Raw genomic sequence first — 21,834 nt, 5'->3', positions numbered from 1 at the left:
AAACAATTATTTTATGTATTCGTGAGACTGTCGGGTAGGCACTCGTTAAGTTTTGCGTCTGTTTTTCTTTTCGAAAGGTGAGAGTATAATAGCAAAGGTAGAGAGTGGGCAGAAGATGCCTAATGTTGCTGGGCAGTATGGCGTAAACAGGTCTACAGTAGGCTGAAGTTCAATCTTATTTAAGAAACATACTGTATAATCGAGAAGACTGAAGCAGCTAAAGGAGTAACAAAAATCACATCTGAGAAATAAAGAATATCNTTTGCGTTATTTTCACGGAACGTCCATTTTTTTGTAAAATATTTGTAATAATTTAATTTATGATACGCTTTAAACTATAAATTTTTTATTAATTAAATACCGGAGTGTTTTTTGAATAAAAATAACTTAAAATGATGATGGGAAATTGATTTTTGTTTTATATCTTAACGAGGAAGAAGAAGAGTAACGTGACACTAAGGGCAGTTGAAGTTATTTATTTATTTGTTCTACTCCGGAAATGTCATTTTTTGACTAATTTATTGACAATCAATTATTTATTTAGTTAGAAATCTCGTTTATAAGTTTAAAAACTGGGAAAAATGTATTTTGAAATCGATAGGTTTGTCAAGTTTAGTTAAATATCGATGATTAACTTAATTTTAAGTACGTTTCAAAAGTCTTCTATCAATACTTTTCTTATATAAATTAAGATAAATAGGAAGACGAAAACATTATTATTTTGCATCTTTATGGATTTCAGTTATAATTAACTTATTGGTTTTTAGCGTTTTTCCACGTTTCTCTTTACTCTTCCGCATCTATTTTTTCATCGCGATTCATACAAGTACAGTAGAAGTGTTTTAAATAGTAATACCGCCTTTCAATATCATCATCGTCGGCTGTAAATATTCACTACGGCGTATAAACCTCTCCTTTCTTTTGCCAATCTCGTCCATTGTTTTTCAAGTTTTCCATCGAGATCATTCCGTCGTGTTTCTGCTCTTCTTCTTTCCTTCTTCCGTTCTCTTACAATCCATTCAGTTACTCTCTTTGTCTACTGTTATCCTTTATTTCTTCAACGTGTTCCGCTCATCTTCATTTGTTCTTCCTTATTTTTATCACGATATCTTTAACTCTCGTCTTCTCTTATCCTTTCATTACTTTTCTCCTAATAAATTACTTCAATTTTATTAAATAGATTTTGGGCTTATCAGAATTTAGTTCAAACTTCTTTGCTTTATGAATTTTATAGGATAGACTACGTTCTTTCAAAGTATTTCACACGGTGGATTTCTTGAAATCTTTCCATCCCGCGGTGCTTCTAGTATGTTGCATTTGATTAATTATACAATAACACGGTATTTGTGCTCAAAAATACATTATAGAATTAATTAAAATAAATTTCGTGGAGGAAAATAGACTTTTCCACGAATATATTTGGATTTTCTTTCATTTCTTGCCTACCAGAGGATGAATAAAACCACCGAACGCGTGGATTCGCGCTCGATTAACGTGGCGTTTTCGGGATTTTCTTCGCCTGTCTAAAACCTAAATGTGGGCTACTTTTTATAGAAAGTGCTCCCGAGAAGTACCCCTTCTCTTCGCCCGTAATGGGATGAAGCAACGCCTTGCAATGCCTTATTCTAAAGGCGCAAGATAGACGATGCGTGCCCCAAAAGACCAATAAAAGGTATTTTTTTTATTGCGTTTTCATACTAGAAATGCGAATTTTCCTAAATTTCTGCGCTAGTATACACGCGTGCACCGACGTATGGAATTTCACAAAATTATGCCGAATCGGGCGAATCCTGACGAAAATTTTTGGGCACGCCGAAAGTTATAATAAGAATAATAGGCCTATCTTTAGCAGTAAACGATAGGCAGAAACGTTATTTGGCGTGAATAAAAAAATATGGACTATTATAAAGCCCATTATATCTACGCACGAAATATACGAAATATATTATAATGAAAAAGTATTAAAAATTTATGACAGTAATTCAATTTTTGAGGGCTCTCGACACTGGGGGCCCGGGGCTTAAGCCCTATCAGTCCCTACGTAGATCCGCCCCTGTACGCAATACACGTATGCTGACTGGGTACCGCGAGCTTTCGATACAATCTAGCCGCGTTAAATGCTTCCAATGACGTCGTGAGCGCGCACTTGTTTGCCGCGAAAAACTTTCACACCAGCCAGCGAGCGTGGCGCCGACTTAAAACGGCTAGCCGCTAACTGCCGATGTAAAAGCAAACACCAATGATAAAAGAGTTTACCCGTTAGAATAAATTATTATTGGCATAATTGTTCTCGTATAAAAATATATCGACAGTCGAAACTTTCTCTTACGCGCGGCGCAGACTAAGAGAGACCAGAGAATTCGGTAGAGTTGTAGCGCAACGGTAACACCGCTTACAAGATCGATCCCGCGCTGTAGTCCACGCGATTTGCGACACCTATTTTTAAAACGGGCCTTTTTTATTCTAAGGCAATAAGAGAGCCTTTTTAGCTTCCAGCTCATTACGGACCCAAAATGGGGCGTTCGGGCGGTGAGGGACGGGCCCAACATAGGTGAATTTGCGACTTTACGTATAGGCGTAGATAAGTCTCCCCCCGCGCCCGCGTGGATAAAACCACCGAACACCGGAAGTCGGTGGTGGGTTGGCGCCTGGCCAACGTGCTGCCTATATGAGTTTTCTTCGCGTTTGTAATTCTTAAATAGGGATCAGTTTACCATAGAAAGTCACACAAAACAAACAAAAGTAGATATTGCGCGTGTACCAGCATTTTACCATTATTTTTTCTCGTTCGTTATTATCGAAATCAAAACGTTTTCTGCCGGTTTACGTCCCAATCCACTACCACTGCACTATTCCATCAAACCATCACAAGTACAGACTGTTTCGTATATTTCGGCCTCGATTGGTGCTCTGAAAGTTTGGTAAATTTCGTGAGCCATCACGGAACGTAGAGTTACTTGGTAGAAAATGACATCAAACTATCTTATTCGTTGCCGATTGGCCGCGATATAGACGCTTATTTTCTCTAGACCGCTCACGCGCATTGCTAATAAATCGCTACGCAACTTTAATCAGACATTACGAACATAATGGCAAATCTTTAAAAATGTTCTTAATATTCGGGTTAAATTTTTTTAAAAAATTATCGTTAAACTTCACGACTTTTCACGCGTTACGAGCGTATTAAATTTTATAAAATATAACGCGACGCCATTAATAAAAACAATAGTGGAACGGGCTTTTTCGGTAATTGTTAACGAACCGACAATACAAATGCAGTCGTTCTCTGTTGGAACGAAGAGCCATTGTCAGATTTTTTCAACTTTTCGAGAAAAGTACCGAAATTTTGCCTGATTTTACAAAAAGTAATACAAAAAGAAGATATAAAATAAGAGAATAAACACGAAACGAAAGAGAGAAACGAAGAAGAAATATTTCGGCAACGAAAAACAAACGAAAGTATATTTAGGAAATTAACGCCAACAAACCGACAACAAATTACTGCGGTAGGAAGCCATTTCAAATGTTTTGTCTTGTATCGGCTAGTTGTGCGCCAGCTTCTAGGCTATATCTCACCGTGATAAAGTGCGACGTAATAGTTACGTAATAGTAGTTATACGCGTTTATCATGGTCGTTACGCGAAGAGTATTTTCTTCCGGGAGGTATTTTAAGGGTAACTGACCCCTATTCGAGCGTTACAGACGTGGAGAAAACCCGGAAAACTCCGTCCGGGCCCACGACCCAGCTCCGTGTTCGGGGAACGGAATCGCTCGGCCACTGGTGGGCTCGTTTCAAACGAATTCGTACTTCGCATTCACTTCCTCGTGGTGCGTTCTGCATTGTTTAAAAAAATAATTTACAAACGACGAGCGAAGAGCCGAGTATTAAATTTTGAATATTCTTCGTGAATAAATTCAACAATTAATATATTTAATTGTCGATTTTAATTTACATATCTTTTTAAACGTTTAAACTCTTTCCGCCCCGTGGGCACTAAGAAGGCCTCTTTTAGCCAGCCCATTACGGGTTTGGCCAGATCCACAATGGTACGGCCGGGTGGTGAGGGACGGGGGCCGACAAATCCGTACGGATCCCGGGTTCCCCGTCTCGACTGCTCGGCCATCCGGCCGTCCAGTTACACATTATTACATATAAAATAGGTTATGCAATATTTAATTGTACAATACCAAATTTTCAAACTAATATTCGAGTCTAAGAGTACACTAATGACTATTAACTCTGTTTTATAATATAATTTATCTAAAGTAACAATAAATAATTACTAAGAGGTCATATTACGTCATAAATATTGTCACTTAGAATTTGGGAAATGCTAAAGAATTACAATTAATTAAAATACAGTACTTATAAATAGGCTTACCGTACGTCCCGCTTTGACCGGGACTGTCCCGGTCGTTCGGTAAGATTTTAAAAGTGCCGAATGTACGAGAAGTAAAATTAGCGCAGCCTGGGATAAAATGGCGATTTGGCAACTAAACTATTCCCTCTGTAACACTCGTGTTGCCAATCTAAATATTTCGTATCTAAATTTGAGTACTTTTAATGTTCAGATGTTTTCCCCCAAAATTTATAGCTTGTGGCCGATTGAATTTAGAAGTTTTATTTTTTCATCCAGATATTTTTTCGCAGAATTTATATTAGCCTTTGAGATTCAAATATTTTTATTTCATTCTTTAGATATTGTTCCAATTAGAGTTGGCAACATTGAAACTTACGCTTTAACGTCGGTGTTGCGCATTTCCTATCTTAGTTCGATTCAAATTGGTAGTCGGCATTTCCGATTATTTTGTACTTTACATTAAATTAATTTAATCTCCAAAATGCCAGAAAGAAACTCATGAATTAAAAAGGATTATCCAGTTTTGAAGAAACATAAGGCAAGCCTAGTAGCGGCGGAAGGAACTTCCTCAAATGTGTTGTCATAGTTTAAAGGTATTTTCTCAAAATTGTTCCGGTTTGAGGAAAAAATATTATGGTAAGCCTATTTATAAATCTTAAAATTTTATTCGTGTTCGTACGATTAGTTATTTATCTCGATTCCGGGATGCCGCGAAATTTAGTGCTAAGCAGCGCCATAATACTTCCGTGTGTATTACTAAAAGTACGAAAACGCAATAATTCAAACGAAAAAGTAGGGGTGTTGCGAGAAATTACCGCGTGGGGGTGCCGCTGTTTGAAAAAGTTTGAAAAACACTGGATTATTAAATGGTTTTCTTATAATTTTATAGTTAATTGAAATTGAAACAGACTTTGAATACGGCTAAAGATACGATACACGTATGAAATTACAGTCGACCCCCCTGTAACCCGGGTTCCTATAGTTCGGATTCCTATATCACGGCGAAAAAATTGCGACCGTATTCGTACAAACATGCTAAAAAAACTCGTATAATTCGGTAAAACGTCATCGCCGACTCGTGTCGCGACGGGATTTGTCGAATCTGGACCAATAGCCGAAGTGTGGACGAGCACCCGAACTACTTACACTCTACGGAGAGTTTAGGCGGGTAAGTTGAGTTTATTATCGTCTGTACAATATATAAATTAGGTACTGCAAGTCTAATACAGTTCTGTAATTTTATACATTTTTTGTGAAAAAAAAACATTTCTTATTCAACGGCCATAAAAATTATTTCTATTAATGATGTCTCCAAAGTTCAGCGAATTTTTCGCAGAAAAATAACTTATCGGAAAACTTTCGTCATTGCTTAAGCTTGTTTTCCCAAAAACATGCGTATTTTGGAAATGTTGAGTCGAATTAGTCTAGAATTGATTAATTTTATGGAAGAAACCTTTCAAACTGCATACGTGCCGGGCTGTGATTGGCTGGACTCGTAGAAAATGGATTCATATAAACCGGAACGTATCTACCGTGTTATAGGTGGGTGGACTGTAATACTACTTTCGCACAATCCACGACTCGTTTCGATCTCGATTGTGACTGTCGCTAGTCGAACGTCGTGCCATTCGCACAGGCAGTTCGCTCGAGAAGAACCTGGCTATTACACGCGATCATAAAACTGACGTAACTACGCGGTAAGTCACCAACACCAACAAACAAAATGGAAGTTTTGGTTAGAAATAAATACCTTTTATTGCCATACATATAATAATAGATAGATGTCGTCGTCTCTCCAGATGTCTTTTTTATTTCTCTGTCGATAGCCCGACACGTGTTCTGCAGCCATCTTGTATTTTCTCGCGCGCGGGATTGTGGGATCTCTCTTATGACTGGATCTAGTTTCGAGAACTCTCTCCAGTCGAGATTGAAACGGTCGAGAGCGTTCGCACCACGGAACAGTCTCCGACCTTAGTCACAATCTAGATCGAAATGCTCGGTGCGAACGGGGTATAAAGCTCTTATCACGCAGATGATACCGTTGACAAAGATACAACGGGACAAACGTGTCGTGCGCTCGCGCGCCATCCAGCATTTTACCGTTATTGTTTTTATTTTTCTTTAGTAATTTTTGACCTTTTGCATTATTTTTTAACATTACTAAATCTAAATAAAATAAAATTACCGATCAGTTCTATTTTTTGTGGATTCAACGTTAAGCGTTTATTACAATGTCGTCACTGTTAAACATTGTTGAGCGTTATAAACAAGTTAATAGAAACGAGCAATTATTTATTGTGACGTCGTATATTAAAAATTTCCCGGCTGCAATTTTTAATTTATTTAATTTAAACTATAAGCGGTCGTCTCAAATCGTCGGCGGCCGGATGGCCGAGCGGTTAAAATGGCGGCCTACAAAAAAAAACAAACCTCAAATTATTAGTAGTGACTTAGCCCCTTTTTGTTTTAAATATATCGATATAGTACTATATAGTTCGTACTGTATTTTTGAGAGCAGAACCTCTATAACACGAGTCCGATTTACGACTACTCAACGACGGGTTTTTCAGAAACCAGTTTGGTTGTAAGAGCTGGTTTTAATTGTCAAAACAATAGATTAATCGATAACCAGTATAGCATCGATGGTCGGGTCTGGTTGCCAGGGATCAAATTTGAAGTTTTCGCGAGTGGTCTGTCCCGGATCTCGACACCCGGAAAATCCACAATGGGTATGGTAAAAAAGGCTTTCTTGGTGCCCACGGGAGGAAAAAATTAAAAAATAAATACCAGTACAAGAAGATAGAACAAGTCAATTTCTTGTATTCCTCGAACAAATTAATTTTGTTATTAAATACAGATAATGGCGTGTAAAATACTTTATAACTTGTATTTATGAATATCCTTTATATAAGAATTTCAGCAATTTAAAAAATTTTTGCATAACGAAAGTCGGTTCACACGAGCGACAAATTTAAGTCGACAATCGGCGTCAACGAACGAGACAATTGAACGAATACGTCACTCCTGGTGTTAATTTTTGTTGTCCGCGCGAATCGGTCTTGTCAAAATAGTTTCCTCCATTTTCTTCAAATTAGGATTGTTCTCGACAATGCGGCCAGAACAACGTGACGTTCTACCACGTATTTAAACTTTAAATTTATGTGTGGTAATCAGAGAATTAATTCTTCATTAATGAAAATGTATTATTCAATCTTAATTAAAAGTGGAATTTTTAAAAGTAATTGATTAATTCTTAATTAAAGTTTAATGCAAATGAACCATTCTAATAATTAAATATAAATTACATTTTATTCAGCATTTCAAAATTTTGTTTAAAAAGATTTAATTTTTAAAGAGATTTTACAATATTAATCACATAAATTTTCTTGTTTGATTGCATTTTAACTTTATATGTACAGTAAAACCTGTGTAAACCGGAATTACCTATTAGGCAAGTTTTCGTTTTGGGCAGGTTTTACTGTATATTTCTTAATTATTTTTAAATGAACGTATTGAATATTTTATGTAAATTAAATAATGCTATTTAATGTAAAACTATTATATTATATGAAACTATAAATATTGAATACGATTAAGACTTTTCACTAAATTTACTTATTTCAGCAATTCTTTTTATACTTTGGCATAATCCTAAATGTTCGAGAGGTTATCTATAGACTCCTTTTTATCATTATTATTATTATTATTTTAGCTGGTCCGTAACTAAAATTATATAGAACTTAAGCACGAGATTGAACAAAGATATAGACTTAGTTTAGTAAAAAAAATATACGTTATTGGATACTTCAATTCAGGTTTAGTGTATTTTTCGTGCCGAAACATTAGCTTTTCTAGCAAGCGGCTAGAGAGTTAAAGTGAGAATTTTAACTTGGAGCCTTATAAATCCTTCTTTTAACTGTTAATGAAAACAGAATCGTGTTTTAAGCTCTATAATAAAATTTTATAAAGCATTTAATAATTATGTACGGAAGAATCGCTCTCTAATATTACACCTATAGATCGAGAGGAGGGTTTGTTCTATGGATGCCTTCTCGGAATAATGCTTTTAAATGTATAAAATAATATATATACAGTAAAACCTATGTAAACCGGAATCGCACGGTACCGAACATTTTTCCGGTTTCCGTTTCGAACAGGTTTTACTGTATATGCGCCTCTTCCCTAACACGATACTAAACAATTTCAAACAATAAAATTAAGATAATAAATTGATTTTTATCCTTTCAAGTCCACGGACCCCTGGTTAAGAATCACGCTACAGCAGATAATTAAAATGAAGATTTCAAATCTTTTATTTTCATTATAGAAGTAGAAATTGTGTATTGGTTGAGGATTATACAAATAAAATTATATTCATTTATTCTATAAAATTCGAATAACTTTTTCTTCTTGATAAGAGCGTCTTTAAATAAATACAGATCTTATGCCAGACAGGGCACAATTTAGATTTATTGTGGGCCTAAGCTATAAGATATAGGAGGAGGCCTACGAGGCCCTAATCTGCCGCTTGTTTAGCTTCTATGTATAAATTCGGGCCTCTTCTAGATAATTAAAAATATCATTTTCTACAAAATTATTGAATAAAATATTAGATAAAATCTATAATATTTGTGACACGAACTTAAAAATTATATTTTACATACGTTTCTTTGTTGTGGAAACGTGAATAACAATGCGAATTAATAATCAGCGAGGAATATAATAATAAAATATTATTTTATTTTACAAAATAATATAATCTGTTAATAAAGATACATTTACTCAAGTATTTATTCAATTGTGAATTAAATTAATAATAAATATAAATTATTTATTATTTCCAAATACACGAAATTTCGTTATTTCTTTGGTAACATTTACAATCGAAATGCGTTATTGCTGTTAATGTCCGCAGGAATTGCCACTGCTAGCGGCAGTTAAGTTAATGTAACACGGGAGAGTGAAAGCATCTGGTTTAAAGATGTCGTTAAGTGCCGAATAACTAGAAATAACTCCTGCAACAATTCCAATAAGCATCACTTCTATTAAATATACTCTTTCGTGCAGTGAGATGGTCCTAGAAGGAGTAATTTATTTATATTAATTTTTAAATAAATTCTTAATTGTGGGTGTGGGGGAGACAAAGCTTGCGGTAAATAATTACAGTACTATATTTATATTTAATTACTTCACAAATAGATCATGGAATACAATATTGCATCCAAGCATCCAGGGTGTAAGGAATCTAAAAAAACACTTGTACTATTATAATTTGTGGAATTTTTTACTTGATCCCAGGGTGGGGCGATTACCCCGTTCCACCTCTGCAGACCCTCGTGCTCTTAATTAAGCTGCATTTTATCACGTTAATCTTAATGGCACTCGGTAATGTTTAATGTAACTTTACGTATATCAGTTTCGTGGTCTTCGTAAAGCGTTCGTGACAGATGTTCGTAATAAAGTGACACAATGTAATGCGTCAAATTATAAAGTATTTTAATTACAATTACCTGTAATTATCTCGTTATCATCGTAAGAAATTGTTTAGTGAAAAAAAATTAAAATTTATTTACATAAAAATACAAAAAAAAACCAAAGGATTTCTAAAGATTTGAAGACCTGTAAGAAGAATTGAAAACAAGTCTTCCATTTCATCCCGTAAATAAATTTTATAAAAGTATAATATCAAACTTCCACAAGCAAAAGAAATTTATATAATTAAAAGCGGAAGTGTGATGATATTTTGTATTTAAATTAGAAACAGAGTAAATAAAACAAGAATTAAGCGTCAAGAGTGTCAAATTAGAAGCTTCTGTTACCTTATTTATATAATAAATACAAGATTTATATTTTAAATACAGTGGGTGATCGGTTAACGAACAGATCGCATAACGAACAAATCGGATAACGAACACTTTCGCGAAAGATTTTTATGTTCGGACAACGAACACATGATCGGATAACGAACACCCCACAGAACAAACACAAGAAGAAGCGACGTAAATTAATGAATACCGATTGGTCTTCCCTTGTCTTCGGGCAACAATTCGAAACTTTTCGGGGTGCGGGAGACGTCGACATCGACGCTCAAGCCGATATGTACCGATCGGATATTATTCCTCCGAATTTTGAAACTCTTCCTTGTAATTTCAGCCTTTTATTTTTCTGACAAAACAATTATTTTATGTATTCGTGAGACTGTCGGGTAGGCACTCGTTAAGTTTTGCGTCTGTTTTTCTTTTCGAAAGGTGAGAGTATAATAGCAAAGGTAGAGAGTGGGCAGAAGATGCCTAATGTTGCTGGGCAGTATGGCGTAAACAGGTCTACAGTAGGCTGAAGTTCAATCTTATTTAAGAAACATACTGTATAATCGAGAAGACTCAAGCAGCTAAAGGAGTAACAAAAATCACATCTGAGAAATAAAGAATATCGAACAGTTCATAATGGAACACGAAATGGATCTGACGACAGAAGAACGCCAAGAACTCTTGAATGAAGAACACCAAGAAACTCGGCGAGATATGTTTTCTTCTGAAAAAGAGGATTAATGCCGATATCTTATATTAAAGATCCTTTGAAGAAGTGGGAGGATGTCAGAACAATTGTTTTAGAATGGCATCCAAACCAGGTTAAGGCTTGGGGATTTCTGCAATTGCAATGCTATTAATTACTTACGAAAAATCCTGAAAAAGAGAGAAAAGCAATAGACATTAGACAGATTCTTTAACCCTTTCAAACAGAAAAAAAAACACGACTAATAAAAACGCAAGACTATGTATGTATGTATTTTCATTATCATCAACACATATAAATAAAGGTAGTAAGAAAGTATATATTTTTTTATTTTGGGGGATCTCCAGAACCAATTAATCAAATTCCCATAGAAACCTATGGTAAATCGATAATCGGTTAACGAACAATTCGGATAGCGAACAAAGTCTTGGAACGGATTATGTTCGTTAACCGATCACCCACTGTACTGTATGTACTGTATACTGTATATCGTATATTACTAAATATACCGCATATAATAAAATGAACATTGCCAAAATAAAAAATATTAATAATTGAAATATCGAATTTACATTCATTGGTATAGTCAATTCAAAATCCGTTCAAATTAAAAAAATACGGGGAGATTCAAAAAGCGTGTGGAATTTTAATGAGAAGACTTACAGAATGGGTTGAGGCGTCAGCTTGTGTGCATGCACGTCCATAGAGGGGAGCAAACGTGGCACTCGACTTCACCCGTAGAATAGAGTAAAAATTCCACAAATAATAATCGTAAAAGTGATTGAGATAGGTAACATTACACCCTCGACCACGGAACACTTTGTTTTTTGGATTTTGTCTGTTGTTGCTTTATTGTATTGATGCAATACTGTAATATATTCTACAATCTAATTGTGAAAACACCCCCAAAAATGAAATAACATAATTAAATAAAAATTTATTGATATAATACTTGTCTCCAAGCTTTGCCCCCTGAAATTTTCTCGGGGAACGCCCACGTGATATGAATTTTGTATATATATGTATATACGGTATTACATTTATATTTACCTTTTTGGCCATTTTGGATGTCTTTGATCGCAGAGGCGCATATAAAATATTGGTGGAAAGACAAAAGTCATCAATGTTACCGTAGAACCACCTACAAAATTTAGAATTTTTCCAAAATGAGGGATACTCTCAGCAATGAAAACAACAACGCCCATTACAGAAGTTCTCAATACAATTCTTTTCCAATTAAAAGCTGAAATTTAAAATATATACATATATATTTAAACAATAATTTCTGATTTATGGATATTATGGCTTAAATGACATTATGGTTAAAGAAGAAGTTACGTACATCGAGGAACTTTAAAGAACTCTTCCAATTCTTGGGCAGGTGGATTTACAACGATGAGAAACGCAAAAAACAAATGAGCGGCTAATAATATTTCTACAGTCATTTTCAATGGATTATCTTCTAAAGATAATAAAATATCAGGATGAACCGATGATCCGAATACGTGATATCCACAAGCAGAAACGGGTATATACAAAAGTAACAGTACTAAAAAATATACACACACATATATAATTTATATATTAACTTAAATTATATTACTTGAAAAACTAAACTAAATATTATAAATTTACATTCTTACTTGAAAATGCAACCAATACGCATTTCGGAAATAATTCTTTCTTTTCCATGTCGTTCTGAAATGTTGGAAAGGTGGAAGCTCCGCCAAATGCAAATGCCACAGTACCAAAGCCTAAGAAGAATGATTCCAAGGTGGCAATTTTATATTTTGGTGGTTGCACTTTGGATTTTTCGGATAAAATATTTATGATCAAAAGAACGCAAGCGATGGCTGTTGAAGCGAATGCTCCAACTGCGGCTGGCCTAAAATTAATGTAAAAAAATCAATTAATGGAAAAAATATGTAATCTAAAATCCACATCAACTTCATTTCTTACCAGAAATCACTAGGCGTACCCAGCCACATCAATGGACATAAAATTGCAGCAATGATTAGAATCCAAAAACAGAAGGATAAGTCGTATAATGAGCAAACTAATTGTTGAACCAGTTGAGAACACAAGAGAAGAAAGACCGTGCTAACTCCTATAAGCGTAAAGTCTACGCAGAAGGATACAACATACCTGAAATGATACAACGTGCCAAAAATGCCCATTAAAGTACAGTTTTCGAATCTTTCGATAAGAATTTCAGGTTGCACTTAAGTAATTAGCTACATATTGTCAATTTTTTCATATTATTTAATATATTCGTCCTTGTAAAACAAGAAAAATCGCGATCAAGCCAAAATAAGATCCACAGTCGAACTTCATCGAGGGCCAAAACATTAATATACAGGTAGAATAGCTCTTGGCTCTTTAAAAAGATAAATAAATAAACAAAAGAATTAGTTAGTTTACAATTATATAAATTAACACGCGTCAATGTGATAGTCTTTTGCACCGATAGTTTCTTAAAACCATCGGGGCAAAACTCAAAGTCGAATATACAGTACAATTATATTTTATTAATGGAATTTGTAAAACGTTCGTCTTGGAATAAAATTATCTTTATTAATTAAAAGTGCGATGGAAAGTCAGTAATTAGGTTACAAACAAATTAACAAAATTTCTAACAAGAAAAATGAATGTTCTAATAGAATCCCCTTAGACAATTAGGCATTTGTCCGAACCGTCTACTAACTTCTGAAAACGTGTCGCACCAAAATCAATTGATTGCTGTTGGAATCACCGCAATACGTGTTCCCGAATCTGTTTATCACTTTAAAAAACCTTCAAGTTTTCTTTTAAAGATTCGAAAGGATGATCACAATGTTTTAGTCAAGCACTTGTTCACACGTTTGGTTTGGTTCTTGCTTACGTGGGCGATCTGCCGAGGAAGATGCCTCCCGGGAAAACTGGCCCCAATCTAGGTGTTACAAACGTGAAGAAAACCCAGAAAATTCCACACGGCCAGCCCGTTGGTCAGGCGCCAACTTGCGGTGTTCAGTTGGTATTATTCTGTCGAGGACTGGTGGGCCCATACGCTGAGACAAGTGGTTAAATAAATGTTTATAGAGAATTTGTTAAAAATGACGTTCTATTTTGGAATTTTTTTTACTTAATTTTGGTAAATGTTTGTTTGTAACCTAATTACTGATTTTTCCTTGTATATTTTTATTTTAAATTTTTTCATACAGCATAAAATTCTTATTTTTGCTTTAAGGCATACTCTTACAACCGAAACGTTTACCTCATACATGTGCACGTAGCTCGATACGCTATTGCGGGATATGGATATCGCATTCTCATTCTATATTCGGGCCACCTTTCTTCCAAGATTAACCAACACCGTCCTAAACATACTCCCGCATAACCGGCATTCACGCAGCATACAATGATAATCAGAATTCCAATCCATCCTGATAAATATTTATTTAAATAATTAATAAACGTTTTATATTAAGTTATTTTAAATTTTTCATCACAATTATACTTATTGACTATCTAAAACTTAGAAATAATTTGTGCTAGATTCTGGCTATAAAGTTAATTTATTTACTAATAAACACGCGAATATGTATTAGAAGCGCTGTCTAGTGACTAAATTAGAAATTATTCTTGCAATTTTTTTATTGAAAGCGCCGATTAAATAATAGAATATATTAAATTGAATTCATTAAATTGTTGTTATTTTAATAATTGGTCTAAGAATAATAATAATCAAAAAAATTATTCAACTAATTTACTAAATAAATGTTTGCATAATTAAAATTAAACAATATATTCGTAATTATATCAATTTATAAATGCATTTGTAATGAAAATTGATTGTACTGTACTTTAAATCTAATCGTGGCAGATAAATAAATGAATTGTAATTTATAGTAAATATATCTTCCGGTAATAATCTTAATTTTCTATTCTTCCGGACATCTTTTTTTTAAACTCTTTCCGCCCTGCGGGCACTAAGAGGGCCTCTTTTGGCCATCCCATTATGGATTCGGCCAGGCACACAATGGGGCGGCCGGGTGGTGAGGAACGGGATCCGGCATATCCGTACGGCCACCCCCGAAAAATTCTCGGGATTTTTCGACCCGTCCGCCCAGGGCGGTAGGCTGCCATCTTGACTGCTCGGCCATCCGGCCGTCTCTTCCAGATATCGAGAAGACCTTTGTAACATGTCCTCTCGTTGAGGATTCTGTTTTGATCTCGCGCTCGCTAAGAGGACCTTTTAAATATATCTATAATATAACTTATAATGAGTTCGACTAGATTCCCGTTGTTAGCTCGGGAGTGAGGGGCGGGTTCTACATATCAGTTCCGTAATCAAAAATAAATCATTGGAGGCTGGAGGAGAAAGCTGAAAAAATTAACTGCTATTCTTCTCTTTTCTACTGATGAAAAACTTCCGAAGTTCTAAAATCCAGATTCGCCAGAGTACCCAGCGGACGTTTTTACCAGACACGAAGACGAGGACCCCGAATGCCAGGTCGAGTAGTCTTTAGTAAAGAAGCGGCCCGACAAATCCGAGCCAGACCGTAAAATTTCCGCCAATCCGACTAGGACTCGAATCCAAATTTCTCACAGAGATATTTTAATCAGTTTTAATCAGTTTTAAGGATTATTAGGAACCACCTTTGGCGTTATTACTTGTACAGAAATTATAATTATTACTTTTAAAACTAGTAAAAATTAAATTATGAGAAATGCTAAAAATCTTAATTTAGTTTTAATTTTATATCAAAATATTTATATTCTCGAGTCGAAATAGAGTAAGTGCCGGCAGAGTCACGAGAAGGCCCTAGAATTTAATCTTTAATACAAAAGCGTAACATAGAAACGATATAAATTGAACGAAAACCCTTGTTTTTACTTTGCTTACTAATGTTATGGCTTTCGGAGGCTCTGTATTTGTGACTGGGCAGCCTCAATCTCTTCTCTCATACCTAGTAATACAAAATACAAGTCAAAGTAAAACTTTAATAAGTATACTATGCCCCGACCGGACGTCGTCTCGCCATCCGGCTTAGATATTATACAGTACATGTAGAGTATAGTAATAATCTTCTTATGAATAATCATATATTAGGAATAAGAATTAAAATAATTACATGTATATGTAGTATAACGTATTGTTTTTGTCGATATAATAGATGTGTAAGACATGTATAAAACCGGGTACACACATACGGTATACCGGATGGGCGCGCCTGTTCAGATATACCTGCCAGGTATAACGGCACCCGTGTACTAGGCTTAATACCGTTACTGTGTTAATCAATATATAAAAAATGATGTAAAAATACAAATCTTTAATGAAATATGCATTTATTTTCGGTATTTTATTCATTCTTACATACGCCTGATCACGAGCGTAAGAGTCGGGGAGTAAGTAGGAAACTGTCCCCAAATTCGAGCAAAACTGGGGAAAATTCGGGGGTAAAAAAAATCAAAATCTCCCCTCCCTTCTTCGAACGTCAACAAAACTCGACCCCGCAATATGTTTATCACTTAATGAATAATAAAATGTACGAAGTGTGTAAAATTTATGAAATAAAACGTACGGTACGTGCATTGAAGTTCAACCTCTCCCCACCCCCTTGTCCGACTTATCATCAATGTTCCCTCTAATTTTTTTGTAGATGAGCGGAACATATACTTCTCTGAGCAAAAAATATTTTGCTGAGCAGATTCTAAGCAAAAAATTTTTTCNATATATAAATTAGGTATTGCAAGTCTAATACAGTTCTGTAATTTTATACATTTTTTGTGAAAAAAAAACATTTCTTATTCAACGGCCATAAAAATTATTTCTATTAATGATGTCTCCAAAGTTCAGCGAATTTTTCGCAGAAAAATAACTTATCGGAAAACTTTCGTCATTGCTTAAGCTTGTTTTCCCAAAAACATGCGTATTTTGGAAATGTTGAGTCGAATTAGTCTAGAATTGATTAATTTTATGGAAGAAACCTTTCAAACTGCATACGTGCCGGGCTGTGATTGGCTGGACTCGTAGAAAATGGATTCATATAAACCGGAACGTATCTACCGTGTTATAGGTGGGTGGACTGTAATACTACTTTCGCACAATCCACGACTCGTTTCGATCTCGATTGTGACTGTCGCTAGTCGAACGTCGTGCCATTCGCACAGGCAGTTCGCTCGAGAAGAACCTGGCTATTACACGCGATCATAAAACTGACGTAACTACGCGGTAAGTCACCAACACCAACAAACAAAATGGAAGTTTTGGTTAGAAATAAATACCTTTTATTGCCATACATATAATAATAGATAGATGTCGTCGTCTCTCCAGATGTCTTTTTTATTTCTCTGTCGATAGCCCGACACGTGTTCTGCAGCCATCTTGTATTTTCTCGCGCGCGGGATTGTGGGATCTCTCTTATGACTGGATCTAGTTTCGAGAACTCTCTCCAGTCAATCGCGATATAGCCTCGTTTCAGTCGAGATTGAAACGGTCGAGAGCGTTCGCACCACGGAACAGTCTCCGACCTTAGTCACAATCTAGATCGAAATGCTCGGTGCGAACGGGGTATAAAGCTCTTATCACGCAGATGATACCGTTGACAAAGATACAACGGGACAAACGTGTCGTGCGCTCGCGCGCCATCCAGCATTTTACCGTTATTGTTTTTATTTTTCTTTAGTAATTTTTGACCTTTTGCATTATTTTTTAACATTACTAAATCTAAATAAAATAAAATTACCGATCAGTTCTATTTTTTGTGGATTCAACGTTAAGCGTTTATTACAATGTCGTCACTGTTAAACATTGTTGAGCGTTATAAACAAGTTAATAGAAACGAGCAATTATTTATTGTGACGTCGTATATTAAAAATTTCCCGGCTGCAATTTTTAATTTATTTAATTTAAACTATAAGCGGTCGTCTCAAATCGTCGGCGGCCGGATGGCCGAGCGGTTAAAATGGCGGCCTACAAAAAAAAACAAACCTCAAATTATTAGTAGTGACTTAGCCCCTTTTTGTTTTAAATATATCGATATAGTACTATATAGTTCGTACTGTATTTTTGAGAACAGAACCTCTATAACACGAGTCCGATTTACGACTACTCAACGACGGGTTTTTCAGAAACCAGTTTGGTTGTAAGAGCTGGTTTTAATTGTCAAAACAATAGATTAATCGATAACCAGTATAGCATCGATGGTCGGGTCTGGTTGCCAGGGATCAAATTTGAAGTTTTCGCGAGTGGTCTGTCCCGGATCTCGACACCCGGAAAATCCACAATGGGTATGGTAAAAAAGGCTTTCTTGGTGCCCACGGGAGGAAAAAATTAAAAAATAAATACCAGTACAAGAAGATAGAACAAGTCAATTTCTTGTATTCCTCGAACAAATTAATTTTGTTATTAAATACAGATAATGGCGTGTAAAATACTTTATAACTTGTATTTATGAATATCCTTTATATAAGAATTTCAGCAATTTAAAAAATTTTTGCATAACGAAAGTCGGTTCACACGAGCGACAAATTTAAGTCGACAATCGGCGTCAACGAACGAGACAATTGAACGAATACGTCACTCCTGGTGTTAATTTTTGTTGTCCGCGCGAATCGGTCTTGTCAAAATAGTTTCCTCCATTTTCTTCAAATTAGGATTGTTCTCGACAATGCGGCCAGAACAACGTGACGTTCTACCACGTATTTAAACTTTAAATTTATGTGTGGTAATCAGAGAATTAATTCTTCATTAATGAAAATGTATTATTCAATCTTAATTAAAAGTGGAATTTTTAAAAGTAATTGATTAATTCTTAATTAAAGTTTAATGCAAATGAACCATTCTAATAATTAAATATAAATTACATTTTATTCAGCATTTCAAAATTTTGTTTAAAAAGATTTAATTTTTAAAGAGATTTTACAATATTAATCACATAAATTTTCTTGTTTGATTGCATTTTAACTTTATATGTACAGTAAAACCTGTGTAAACCGGAATTACCTATTAGGCAAGTTTTCGTTTTGGGCAGGTTTTACTGTATATTTCTTAATTATTTTTAAATGAACGTATTGAATATTTTATGTAAATTAAATAATGCTATTTAATGTAAAACTATTATATTATATGAAACTATAAATATTGAATACGATTAAGACTTTTCACTAAATTTACTTATTTCAGCAATTCTTTTTATACTTTGGCATAATCCTAAATGTTCGAGAGGTTATCTATAGACTCCTTTTTATCATTATTATTATTATTATTTTAGCTGGTCCGTAACTAAAATTATATAGAACTTAAGCACGAGATTGAACAAAGATATAGACTTAGTTTAGTAAAAAAAATATACGTTATTGGATACTTCAATTCAGGTTTAGTGTATTTTTCGTGCCGAAACATTAGCTTTTCTAGCAAGCGGCTAGAGAGTTAAAGTGAGAATTTTAACTTGGAGCCTTATAAATCCTTCTTTTAACTGTTAATGAAAACAGAATCGTGTTTTAAGCTCTATAATAAAATTTTATAAAGCATTTAATAATTATGTACGGAAGAATCGCTCTCTAATATTACACCTATAGATCGAGAGGAGGGTTTGTTCTATGGATGCCTTCTCGGAATAATGCTTTTAAATGTATAAAATAATATATATACAGTAAAACCTATGTAAACCGGAATCGCACGGTACCGAACATTTTTCCGGTTTCCGTTTCGAACAGGTTTTACTGTATATGCGCCTCTTCCCTAACACGATACTAAACAATTTCAAACAATAAAATTAAGATAATAAATTGATTTTTATCCTTTCAAGTCCACGGACCCCTGGTTAAGAATCACGCTACAGCAGATAATTAAAATGAAGATTTCAAATCTTTTATTTTCATTATAGAAGTAGAAATTGTGTATTGGTTGAGGATTATACAAATAAAATTATATTCATTTATTCTATAAAATTCGAATAACTTTTTCTTCTTGATAAGAGCGTCTTTAAATAAATACAGATCTTATGCCAGACAGGGCACAATTTAGATTTATTGTGGGCCTAAGCTATAAGATATAGGAGGAGGCCTACGAGGCCCTAATCTGCCGCTTGTTTAGCTTCTATGTATAAATTCGGGCCTCTTCTAGATAATTAAAAATATCATTTTCTACAAAATTATTGAATAAAATATTAGATAAAATCTATAATATTTGTGACACGAACTTAAAAATTATATTTTACATACGTTTCTTTGTTGTGGAAACGTGAATAACAATGCGAATTAATAATCAGCGAGGAATATAATAATAAAATATTATTTTATTTTACAAAATAATATAATCTGTTAATAAAGATACATTTACTCAAGTATTTATTCAATTGTGAATTAAATTAATAATAAATATAAATTATTTATTATTTCCAAATACACGAAATTTCGTTATTTCTTTGGTAACATTTACAATCGAAATGCGTTATTGCTGTTAATGTCCGCAGGAATTGCCACTGCTAGCGGCAGTTAAGTTAATGTAACACGGGAGAGTGAAAGCATCTGGTTTAAAGATGTCGTTAAGTGCCGAATAACTAGAAATAACTCCTGCAACAATTCCAATAAGCATCACTTCTATTAAATATACTCTTTCGTGCAGTGAGATGGTCCTAGAAGGAGTAATTTATTTATATTAATTTTTAAATAAATTCTTAATTGTGGGTGTGGGGGAGACAAAGCTTGCGGTAAATAATTACAGTACTATATTTATATTTAATTACTTCACAAATAGATCATGGAATACAATATTGCATCCAAGCATCCAGGGTGTAAGGAATCTAAAAAAACACTTGTACTATTATAATTTGTGGAATTTTTTACTTGATCCCAGGGTGGGGCGATTACCCCGTTCCACCTCTGCAGACCCTCGTGCTCTTAATTAAGCTGCATTTTATCACGTTAATCTTAATGGCACTCGGTAATGTTTAATGTAACTTTACGTATATCAGTTTCGTGGTCTTCGTAAAGCGTTCGTGACAGATGTTCGTAATAAAGTGACACAATGTAATGCGTCAAATTATAAAGTATTTTAATTACAATTACCTGTAATTATCTCGTTATCATCGTAAGAAATTGTTTAGTGAAAAAAAATTAAAATTTATTTACATAAAAATACAAAAAAAAACCAAAGGATTTCTAAAGATTTGAAGACCTGTAAGAAGAATTGAAAACAAGTCTTCCATTTCATCCCGTAAATAAATTTTATAAAAGTATAATATCAAACTTCCACAAGCAAAAGAAATTTATATAATTAAAAGCGGAAGTGTGATGATATTTTGTATTTAAATTAGAAACAGAGTAAATAAAACAAGAATTAAGCGTCAAGAGTGTCAAATTAGAAGCTTCTGTTACCTTATTTATATAATAAATACAAGATTTATATTTTAAATACAGTGGGTGATCGGTTAACGAACAGATCGCATAACGAACAAATCGGATAACGAACACTTTCGCGAAAGATTTTTATGTTCGGACAACGAACACATGATCGGATAACGAACACCCCACAGAACAAACACAAGAAGAAGCGACGTAAATTAATGAATACCGATTGGTCTTCCCTTGTCTTCGGGCAACAATTCGAAACTTTTCGGGGTGCGGGAGACGTCGACATCGACGCTCAAGCCGATATGTACCGATCGGATATTATTCCTCCGAATTTTGAAACTCTTCCTTGTAATTTCAGCCTTTTATTTTTCTGACAAAACAATTATTTTATGTATTCGTGAGACTGTCGGGTAGGCACTCGTTAAGTTTTGCGTCTGTTTTTCTTTTCGAAAGGTGAGAGTATAATAGCAAAGGTAGAGAGTGGGCAGAAGATGCCTAATGTTGCTGGGCAGTATGGCGTAAACAGGTCTACAGTAGGCTGAAGTTCAATCTTATTTAAGAAACATACTGTATAATCAAGAAGACTCAAGCAGCTAAAGGAGTAACAAAAATCACATCT

At 34.4% G+C, this 21,834-nt stretch overlaps 1 protein-coding gene and 1 long non-coding RNA gene across 4 annotated transcripts in view; one reads left to right on the top strand and one right to left on the bottom strand.

The window, feature by feature from the left end:
- The first annotated feature begins 3,337 nt into the window (after positions 1-3,337).
- Positions 3,338-9,010, top strand: LOC111637994. Its single transcript, XR_002758775.1, has 3 exons — positions 3,338-3,506; positions 4,850-4,997; positions 8,611-9,010. It is a non-coding gene; the product is annotated as an uncharacterized LOC111637994 (long non-coding RNA).
- Positions 9,011-9,081: 71 nt separating this feature from the next.
- LOC111637989 (amino acid transporter AVT1J-like) overlaps positions 9,082-21,834 on the bottom strand; it is a 35,424-nt gene continuing 22,671 nt past the window's right edge. For all 3 annotated transcript variants that reach the window (XM_023383612.1, XM_023383613.1, XM_023383611.1), the window contains 6 exons: positions 14,128-14,296; positions 12,834-13,019; positions 12,518-12,759; positions 12,217-12,423; positions 11,925-12,117; positions 9,082-9,438 (listed from right to left, as the gene is read on the bottom strand). In XM_023383612.1, coding sequence (XP_023239380.1) covers positions 9,264-9,438; positions 11,925-12,117; positions 12,217-12,423; positions 12,518-12,759; positions 12,834-13,019; positions 14,128-14,296 — 1,172 coding nt within the window. In that variant the 3' untranslated portion in view covers positions 9,082-9,263. The remainder of the gene's footprint in view (positions 9,439-11,924; positions 12,118-12,216; positions 12,424-12,517; positions 12,760-12,833; positions 13,020-14,127; positions 14,297-21,834) is intronic.

This window comes from Centruroides sculpturatus, unplaced genomic scaffold, assembly GCF_000671375.1.
Source record: "Centruroides sculpturatus isolate CEXI.00-Female unplaced genomic scaffold, Cexi_2.0 scaffold1212, whole genome shotgun sequence".
Lineage (NCBI taxonomy): Eukaryota > Metazoa > Arthropoda > Arachnida > Scorpiones > Buthidae > Centruroides > Centruroides sculpturatus.
Note: the sequence above shows the minus strand (reverse complement) of the source record. Positions and strands in the feature narration are given on the sequence as shown.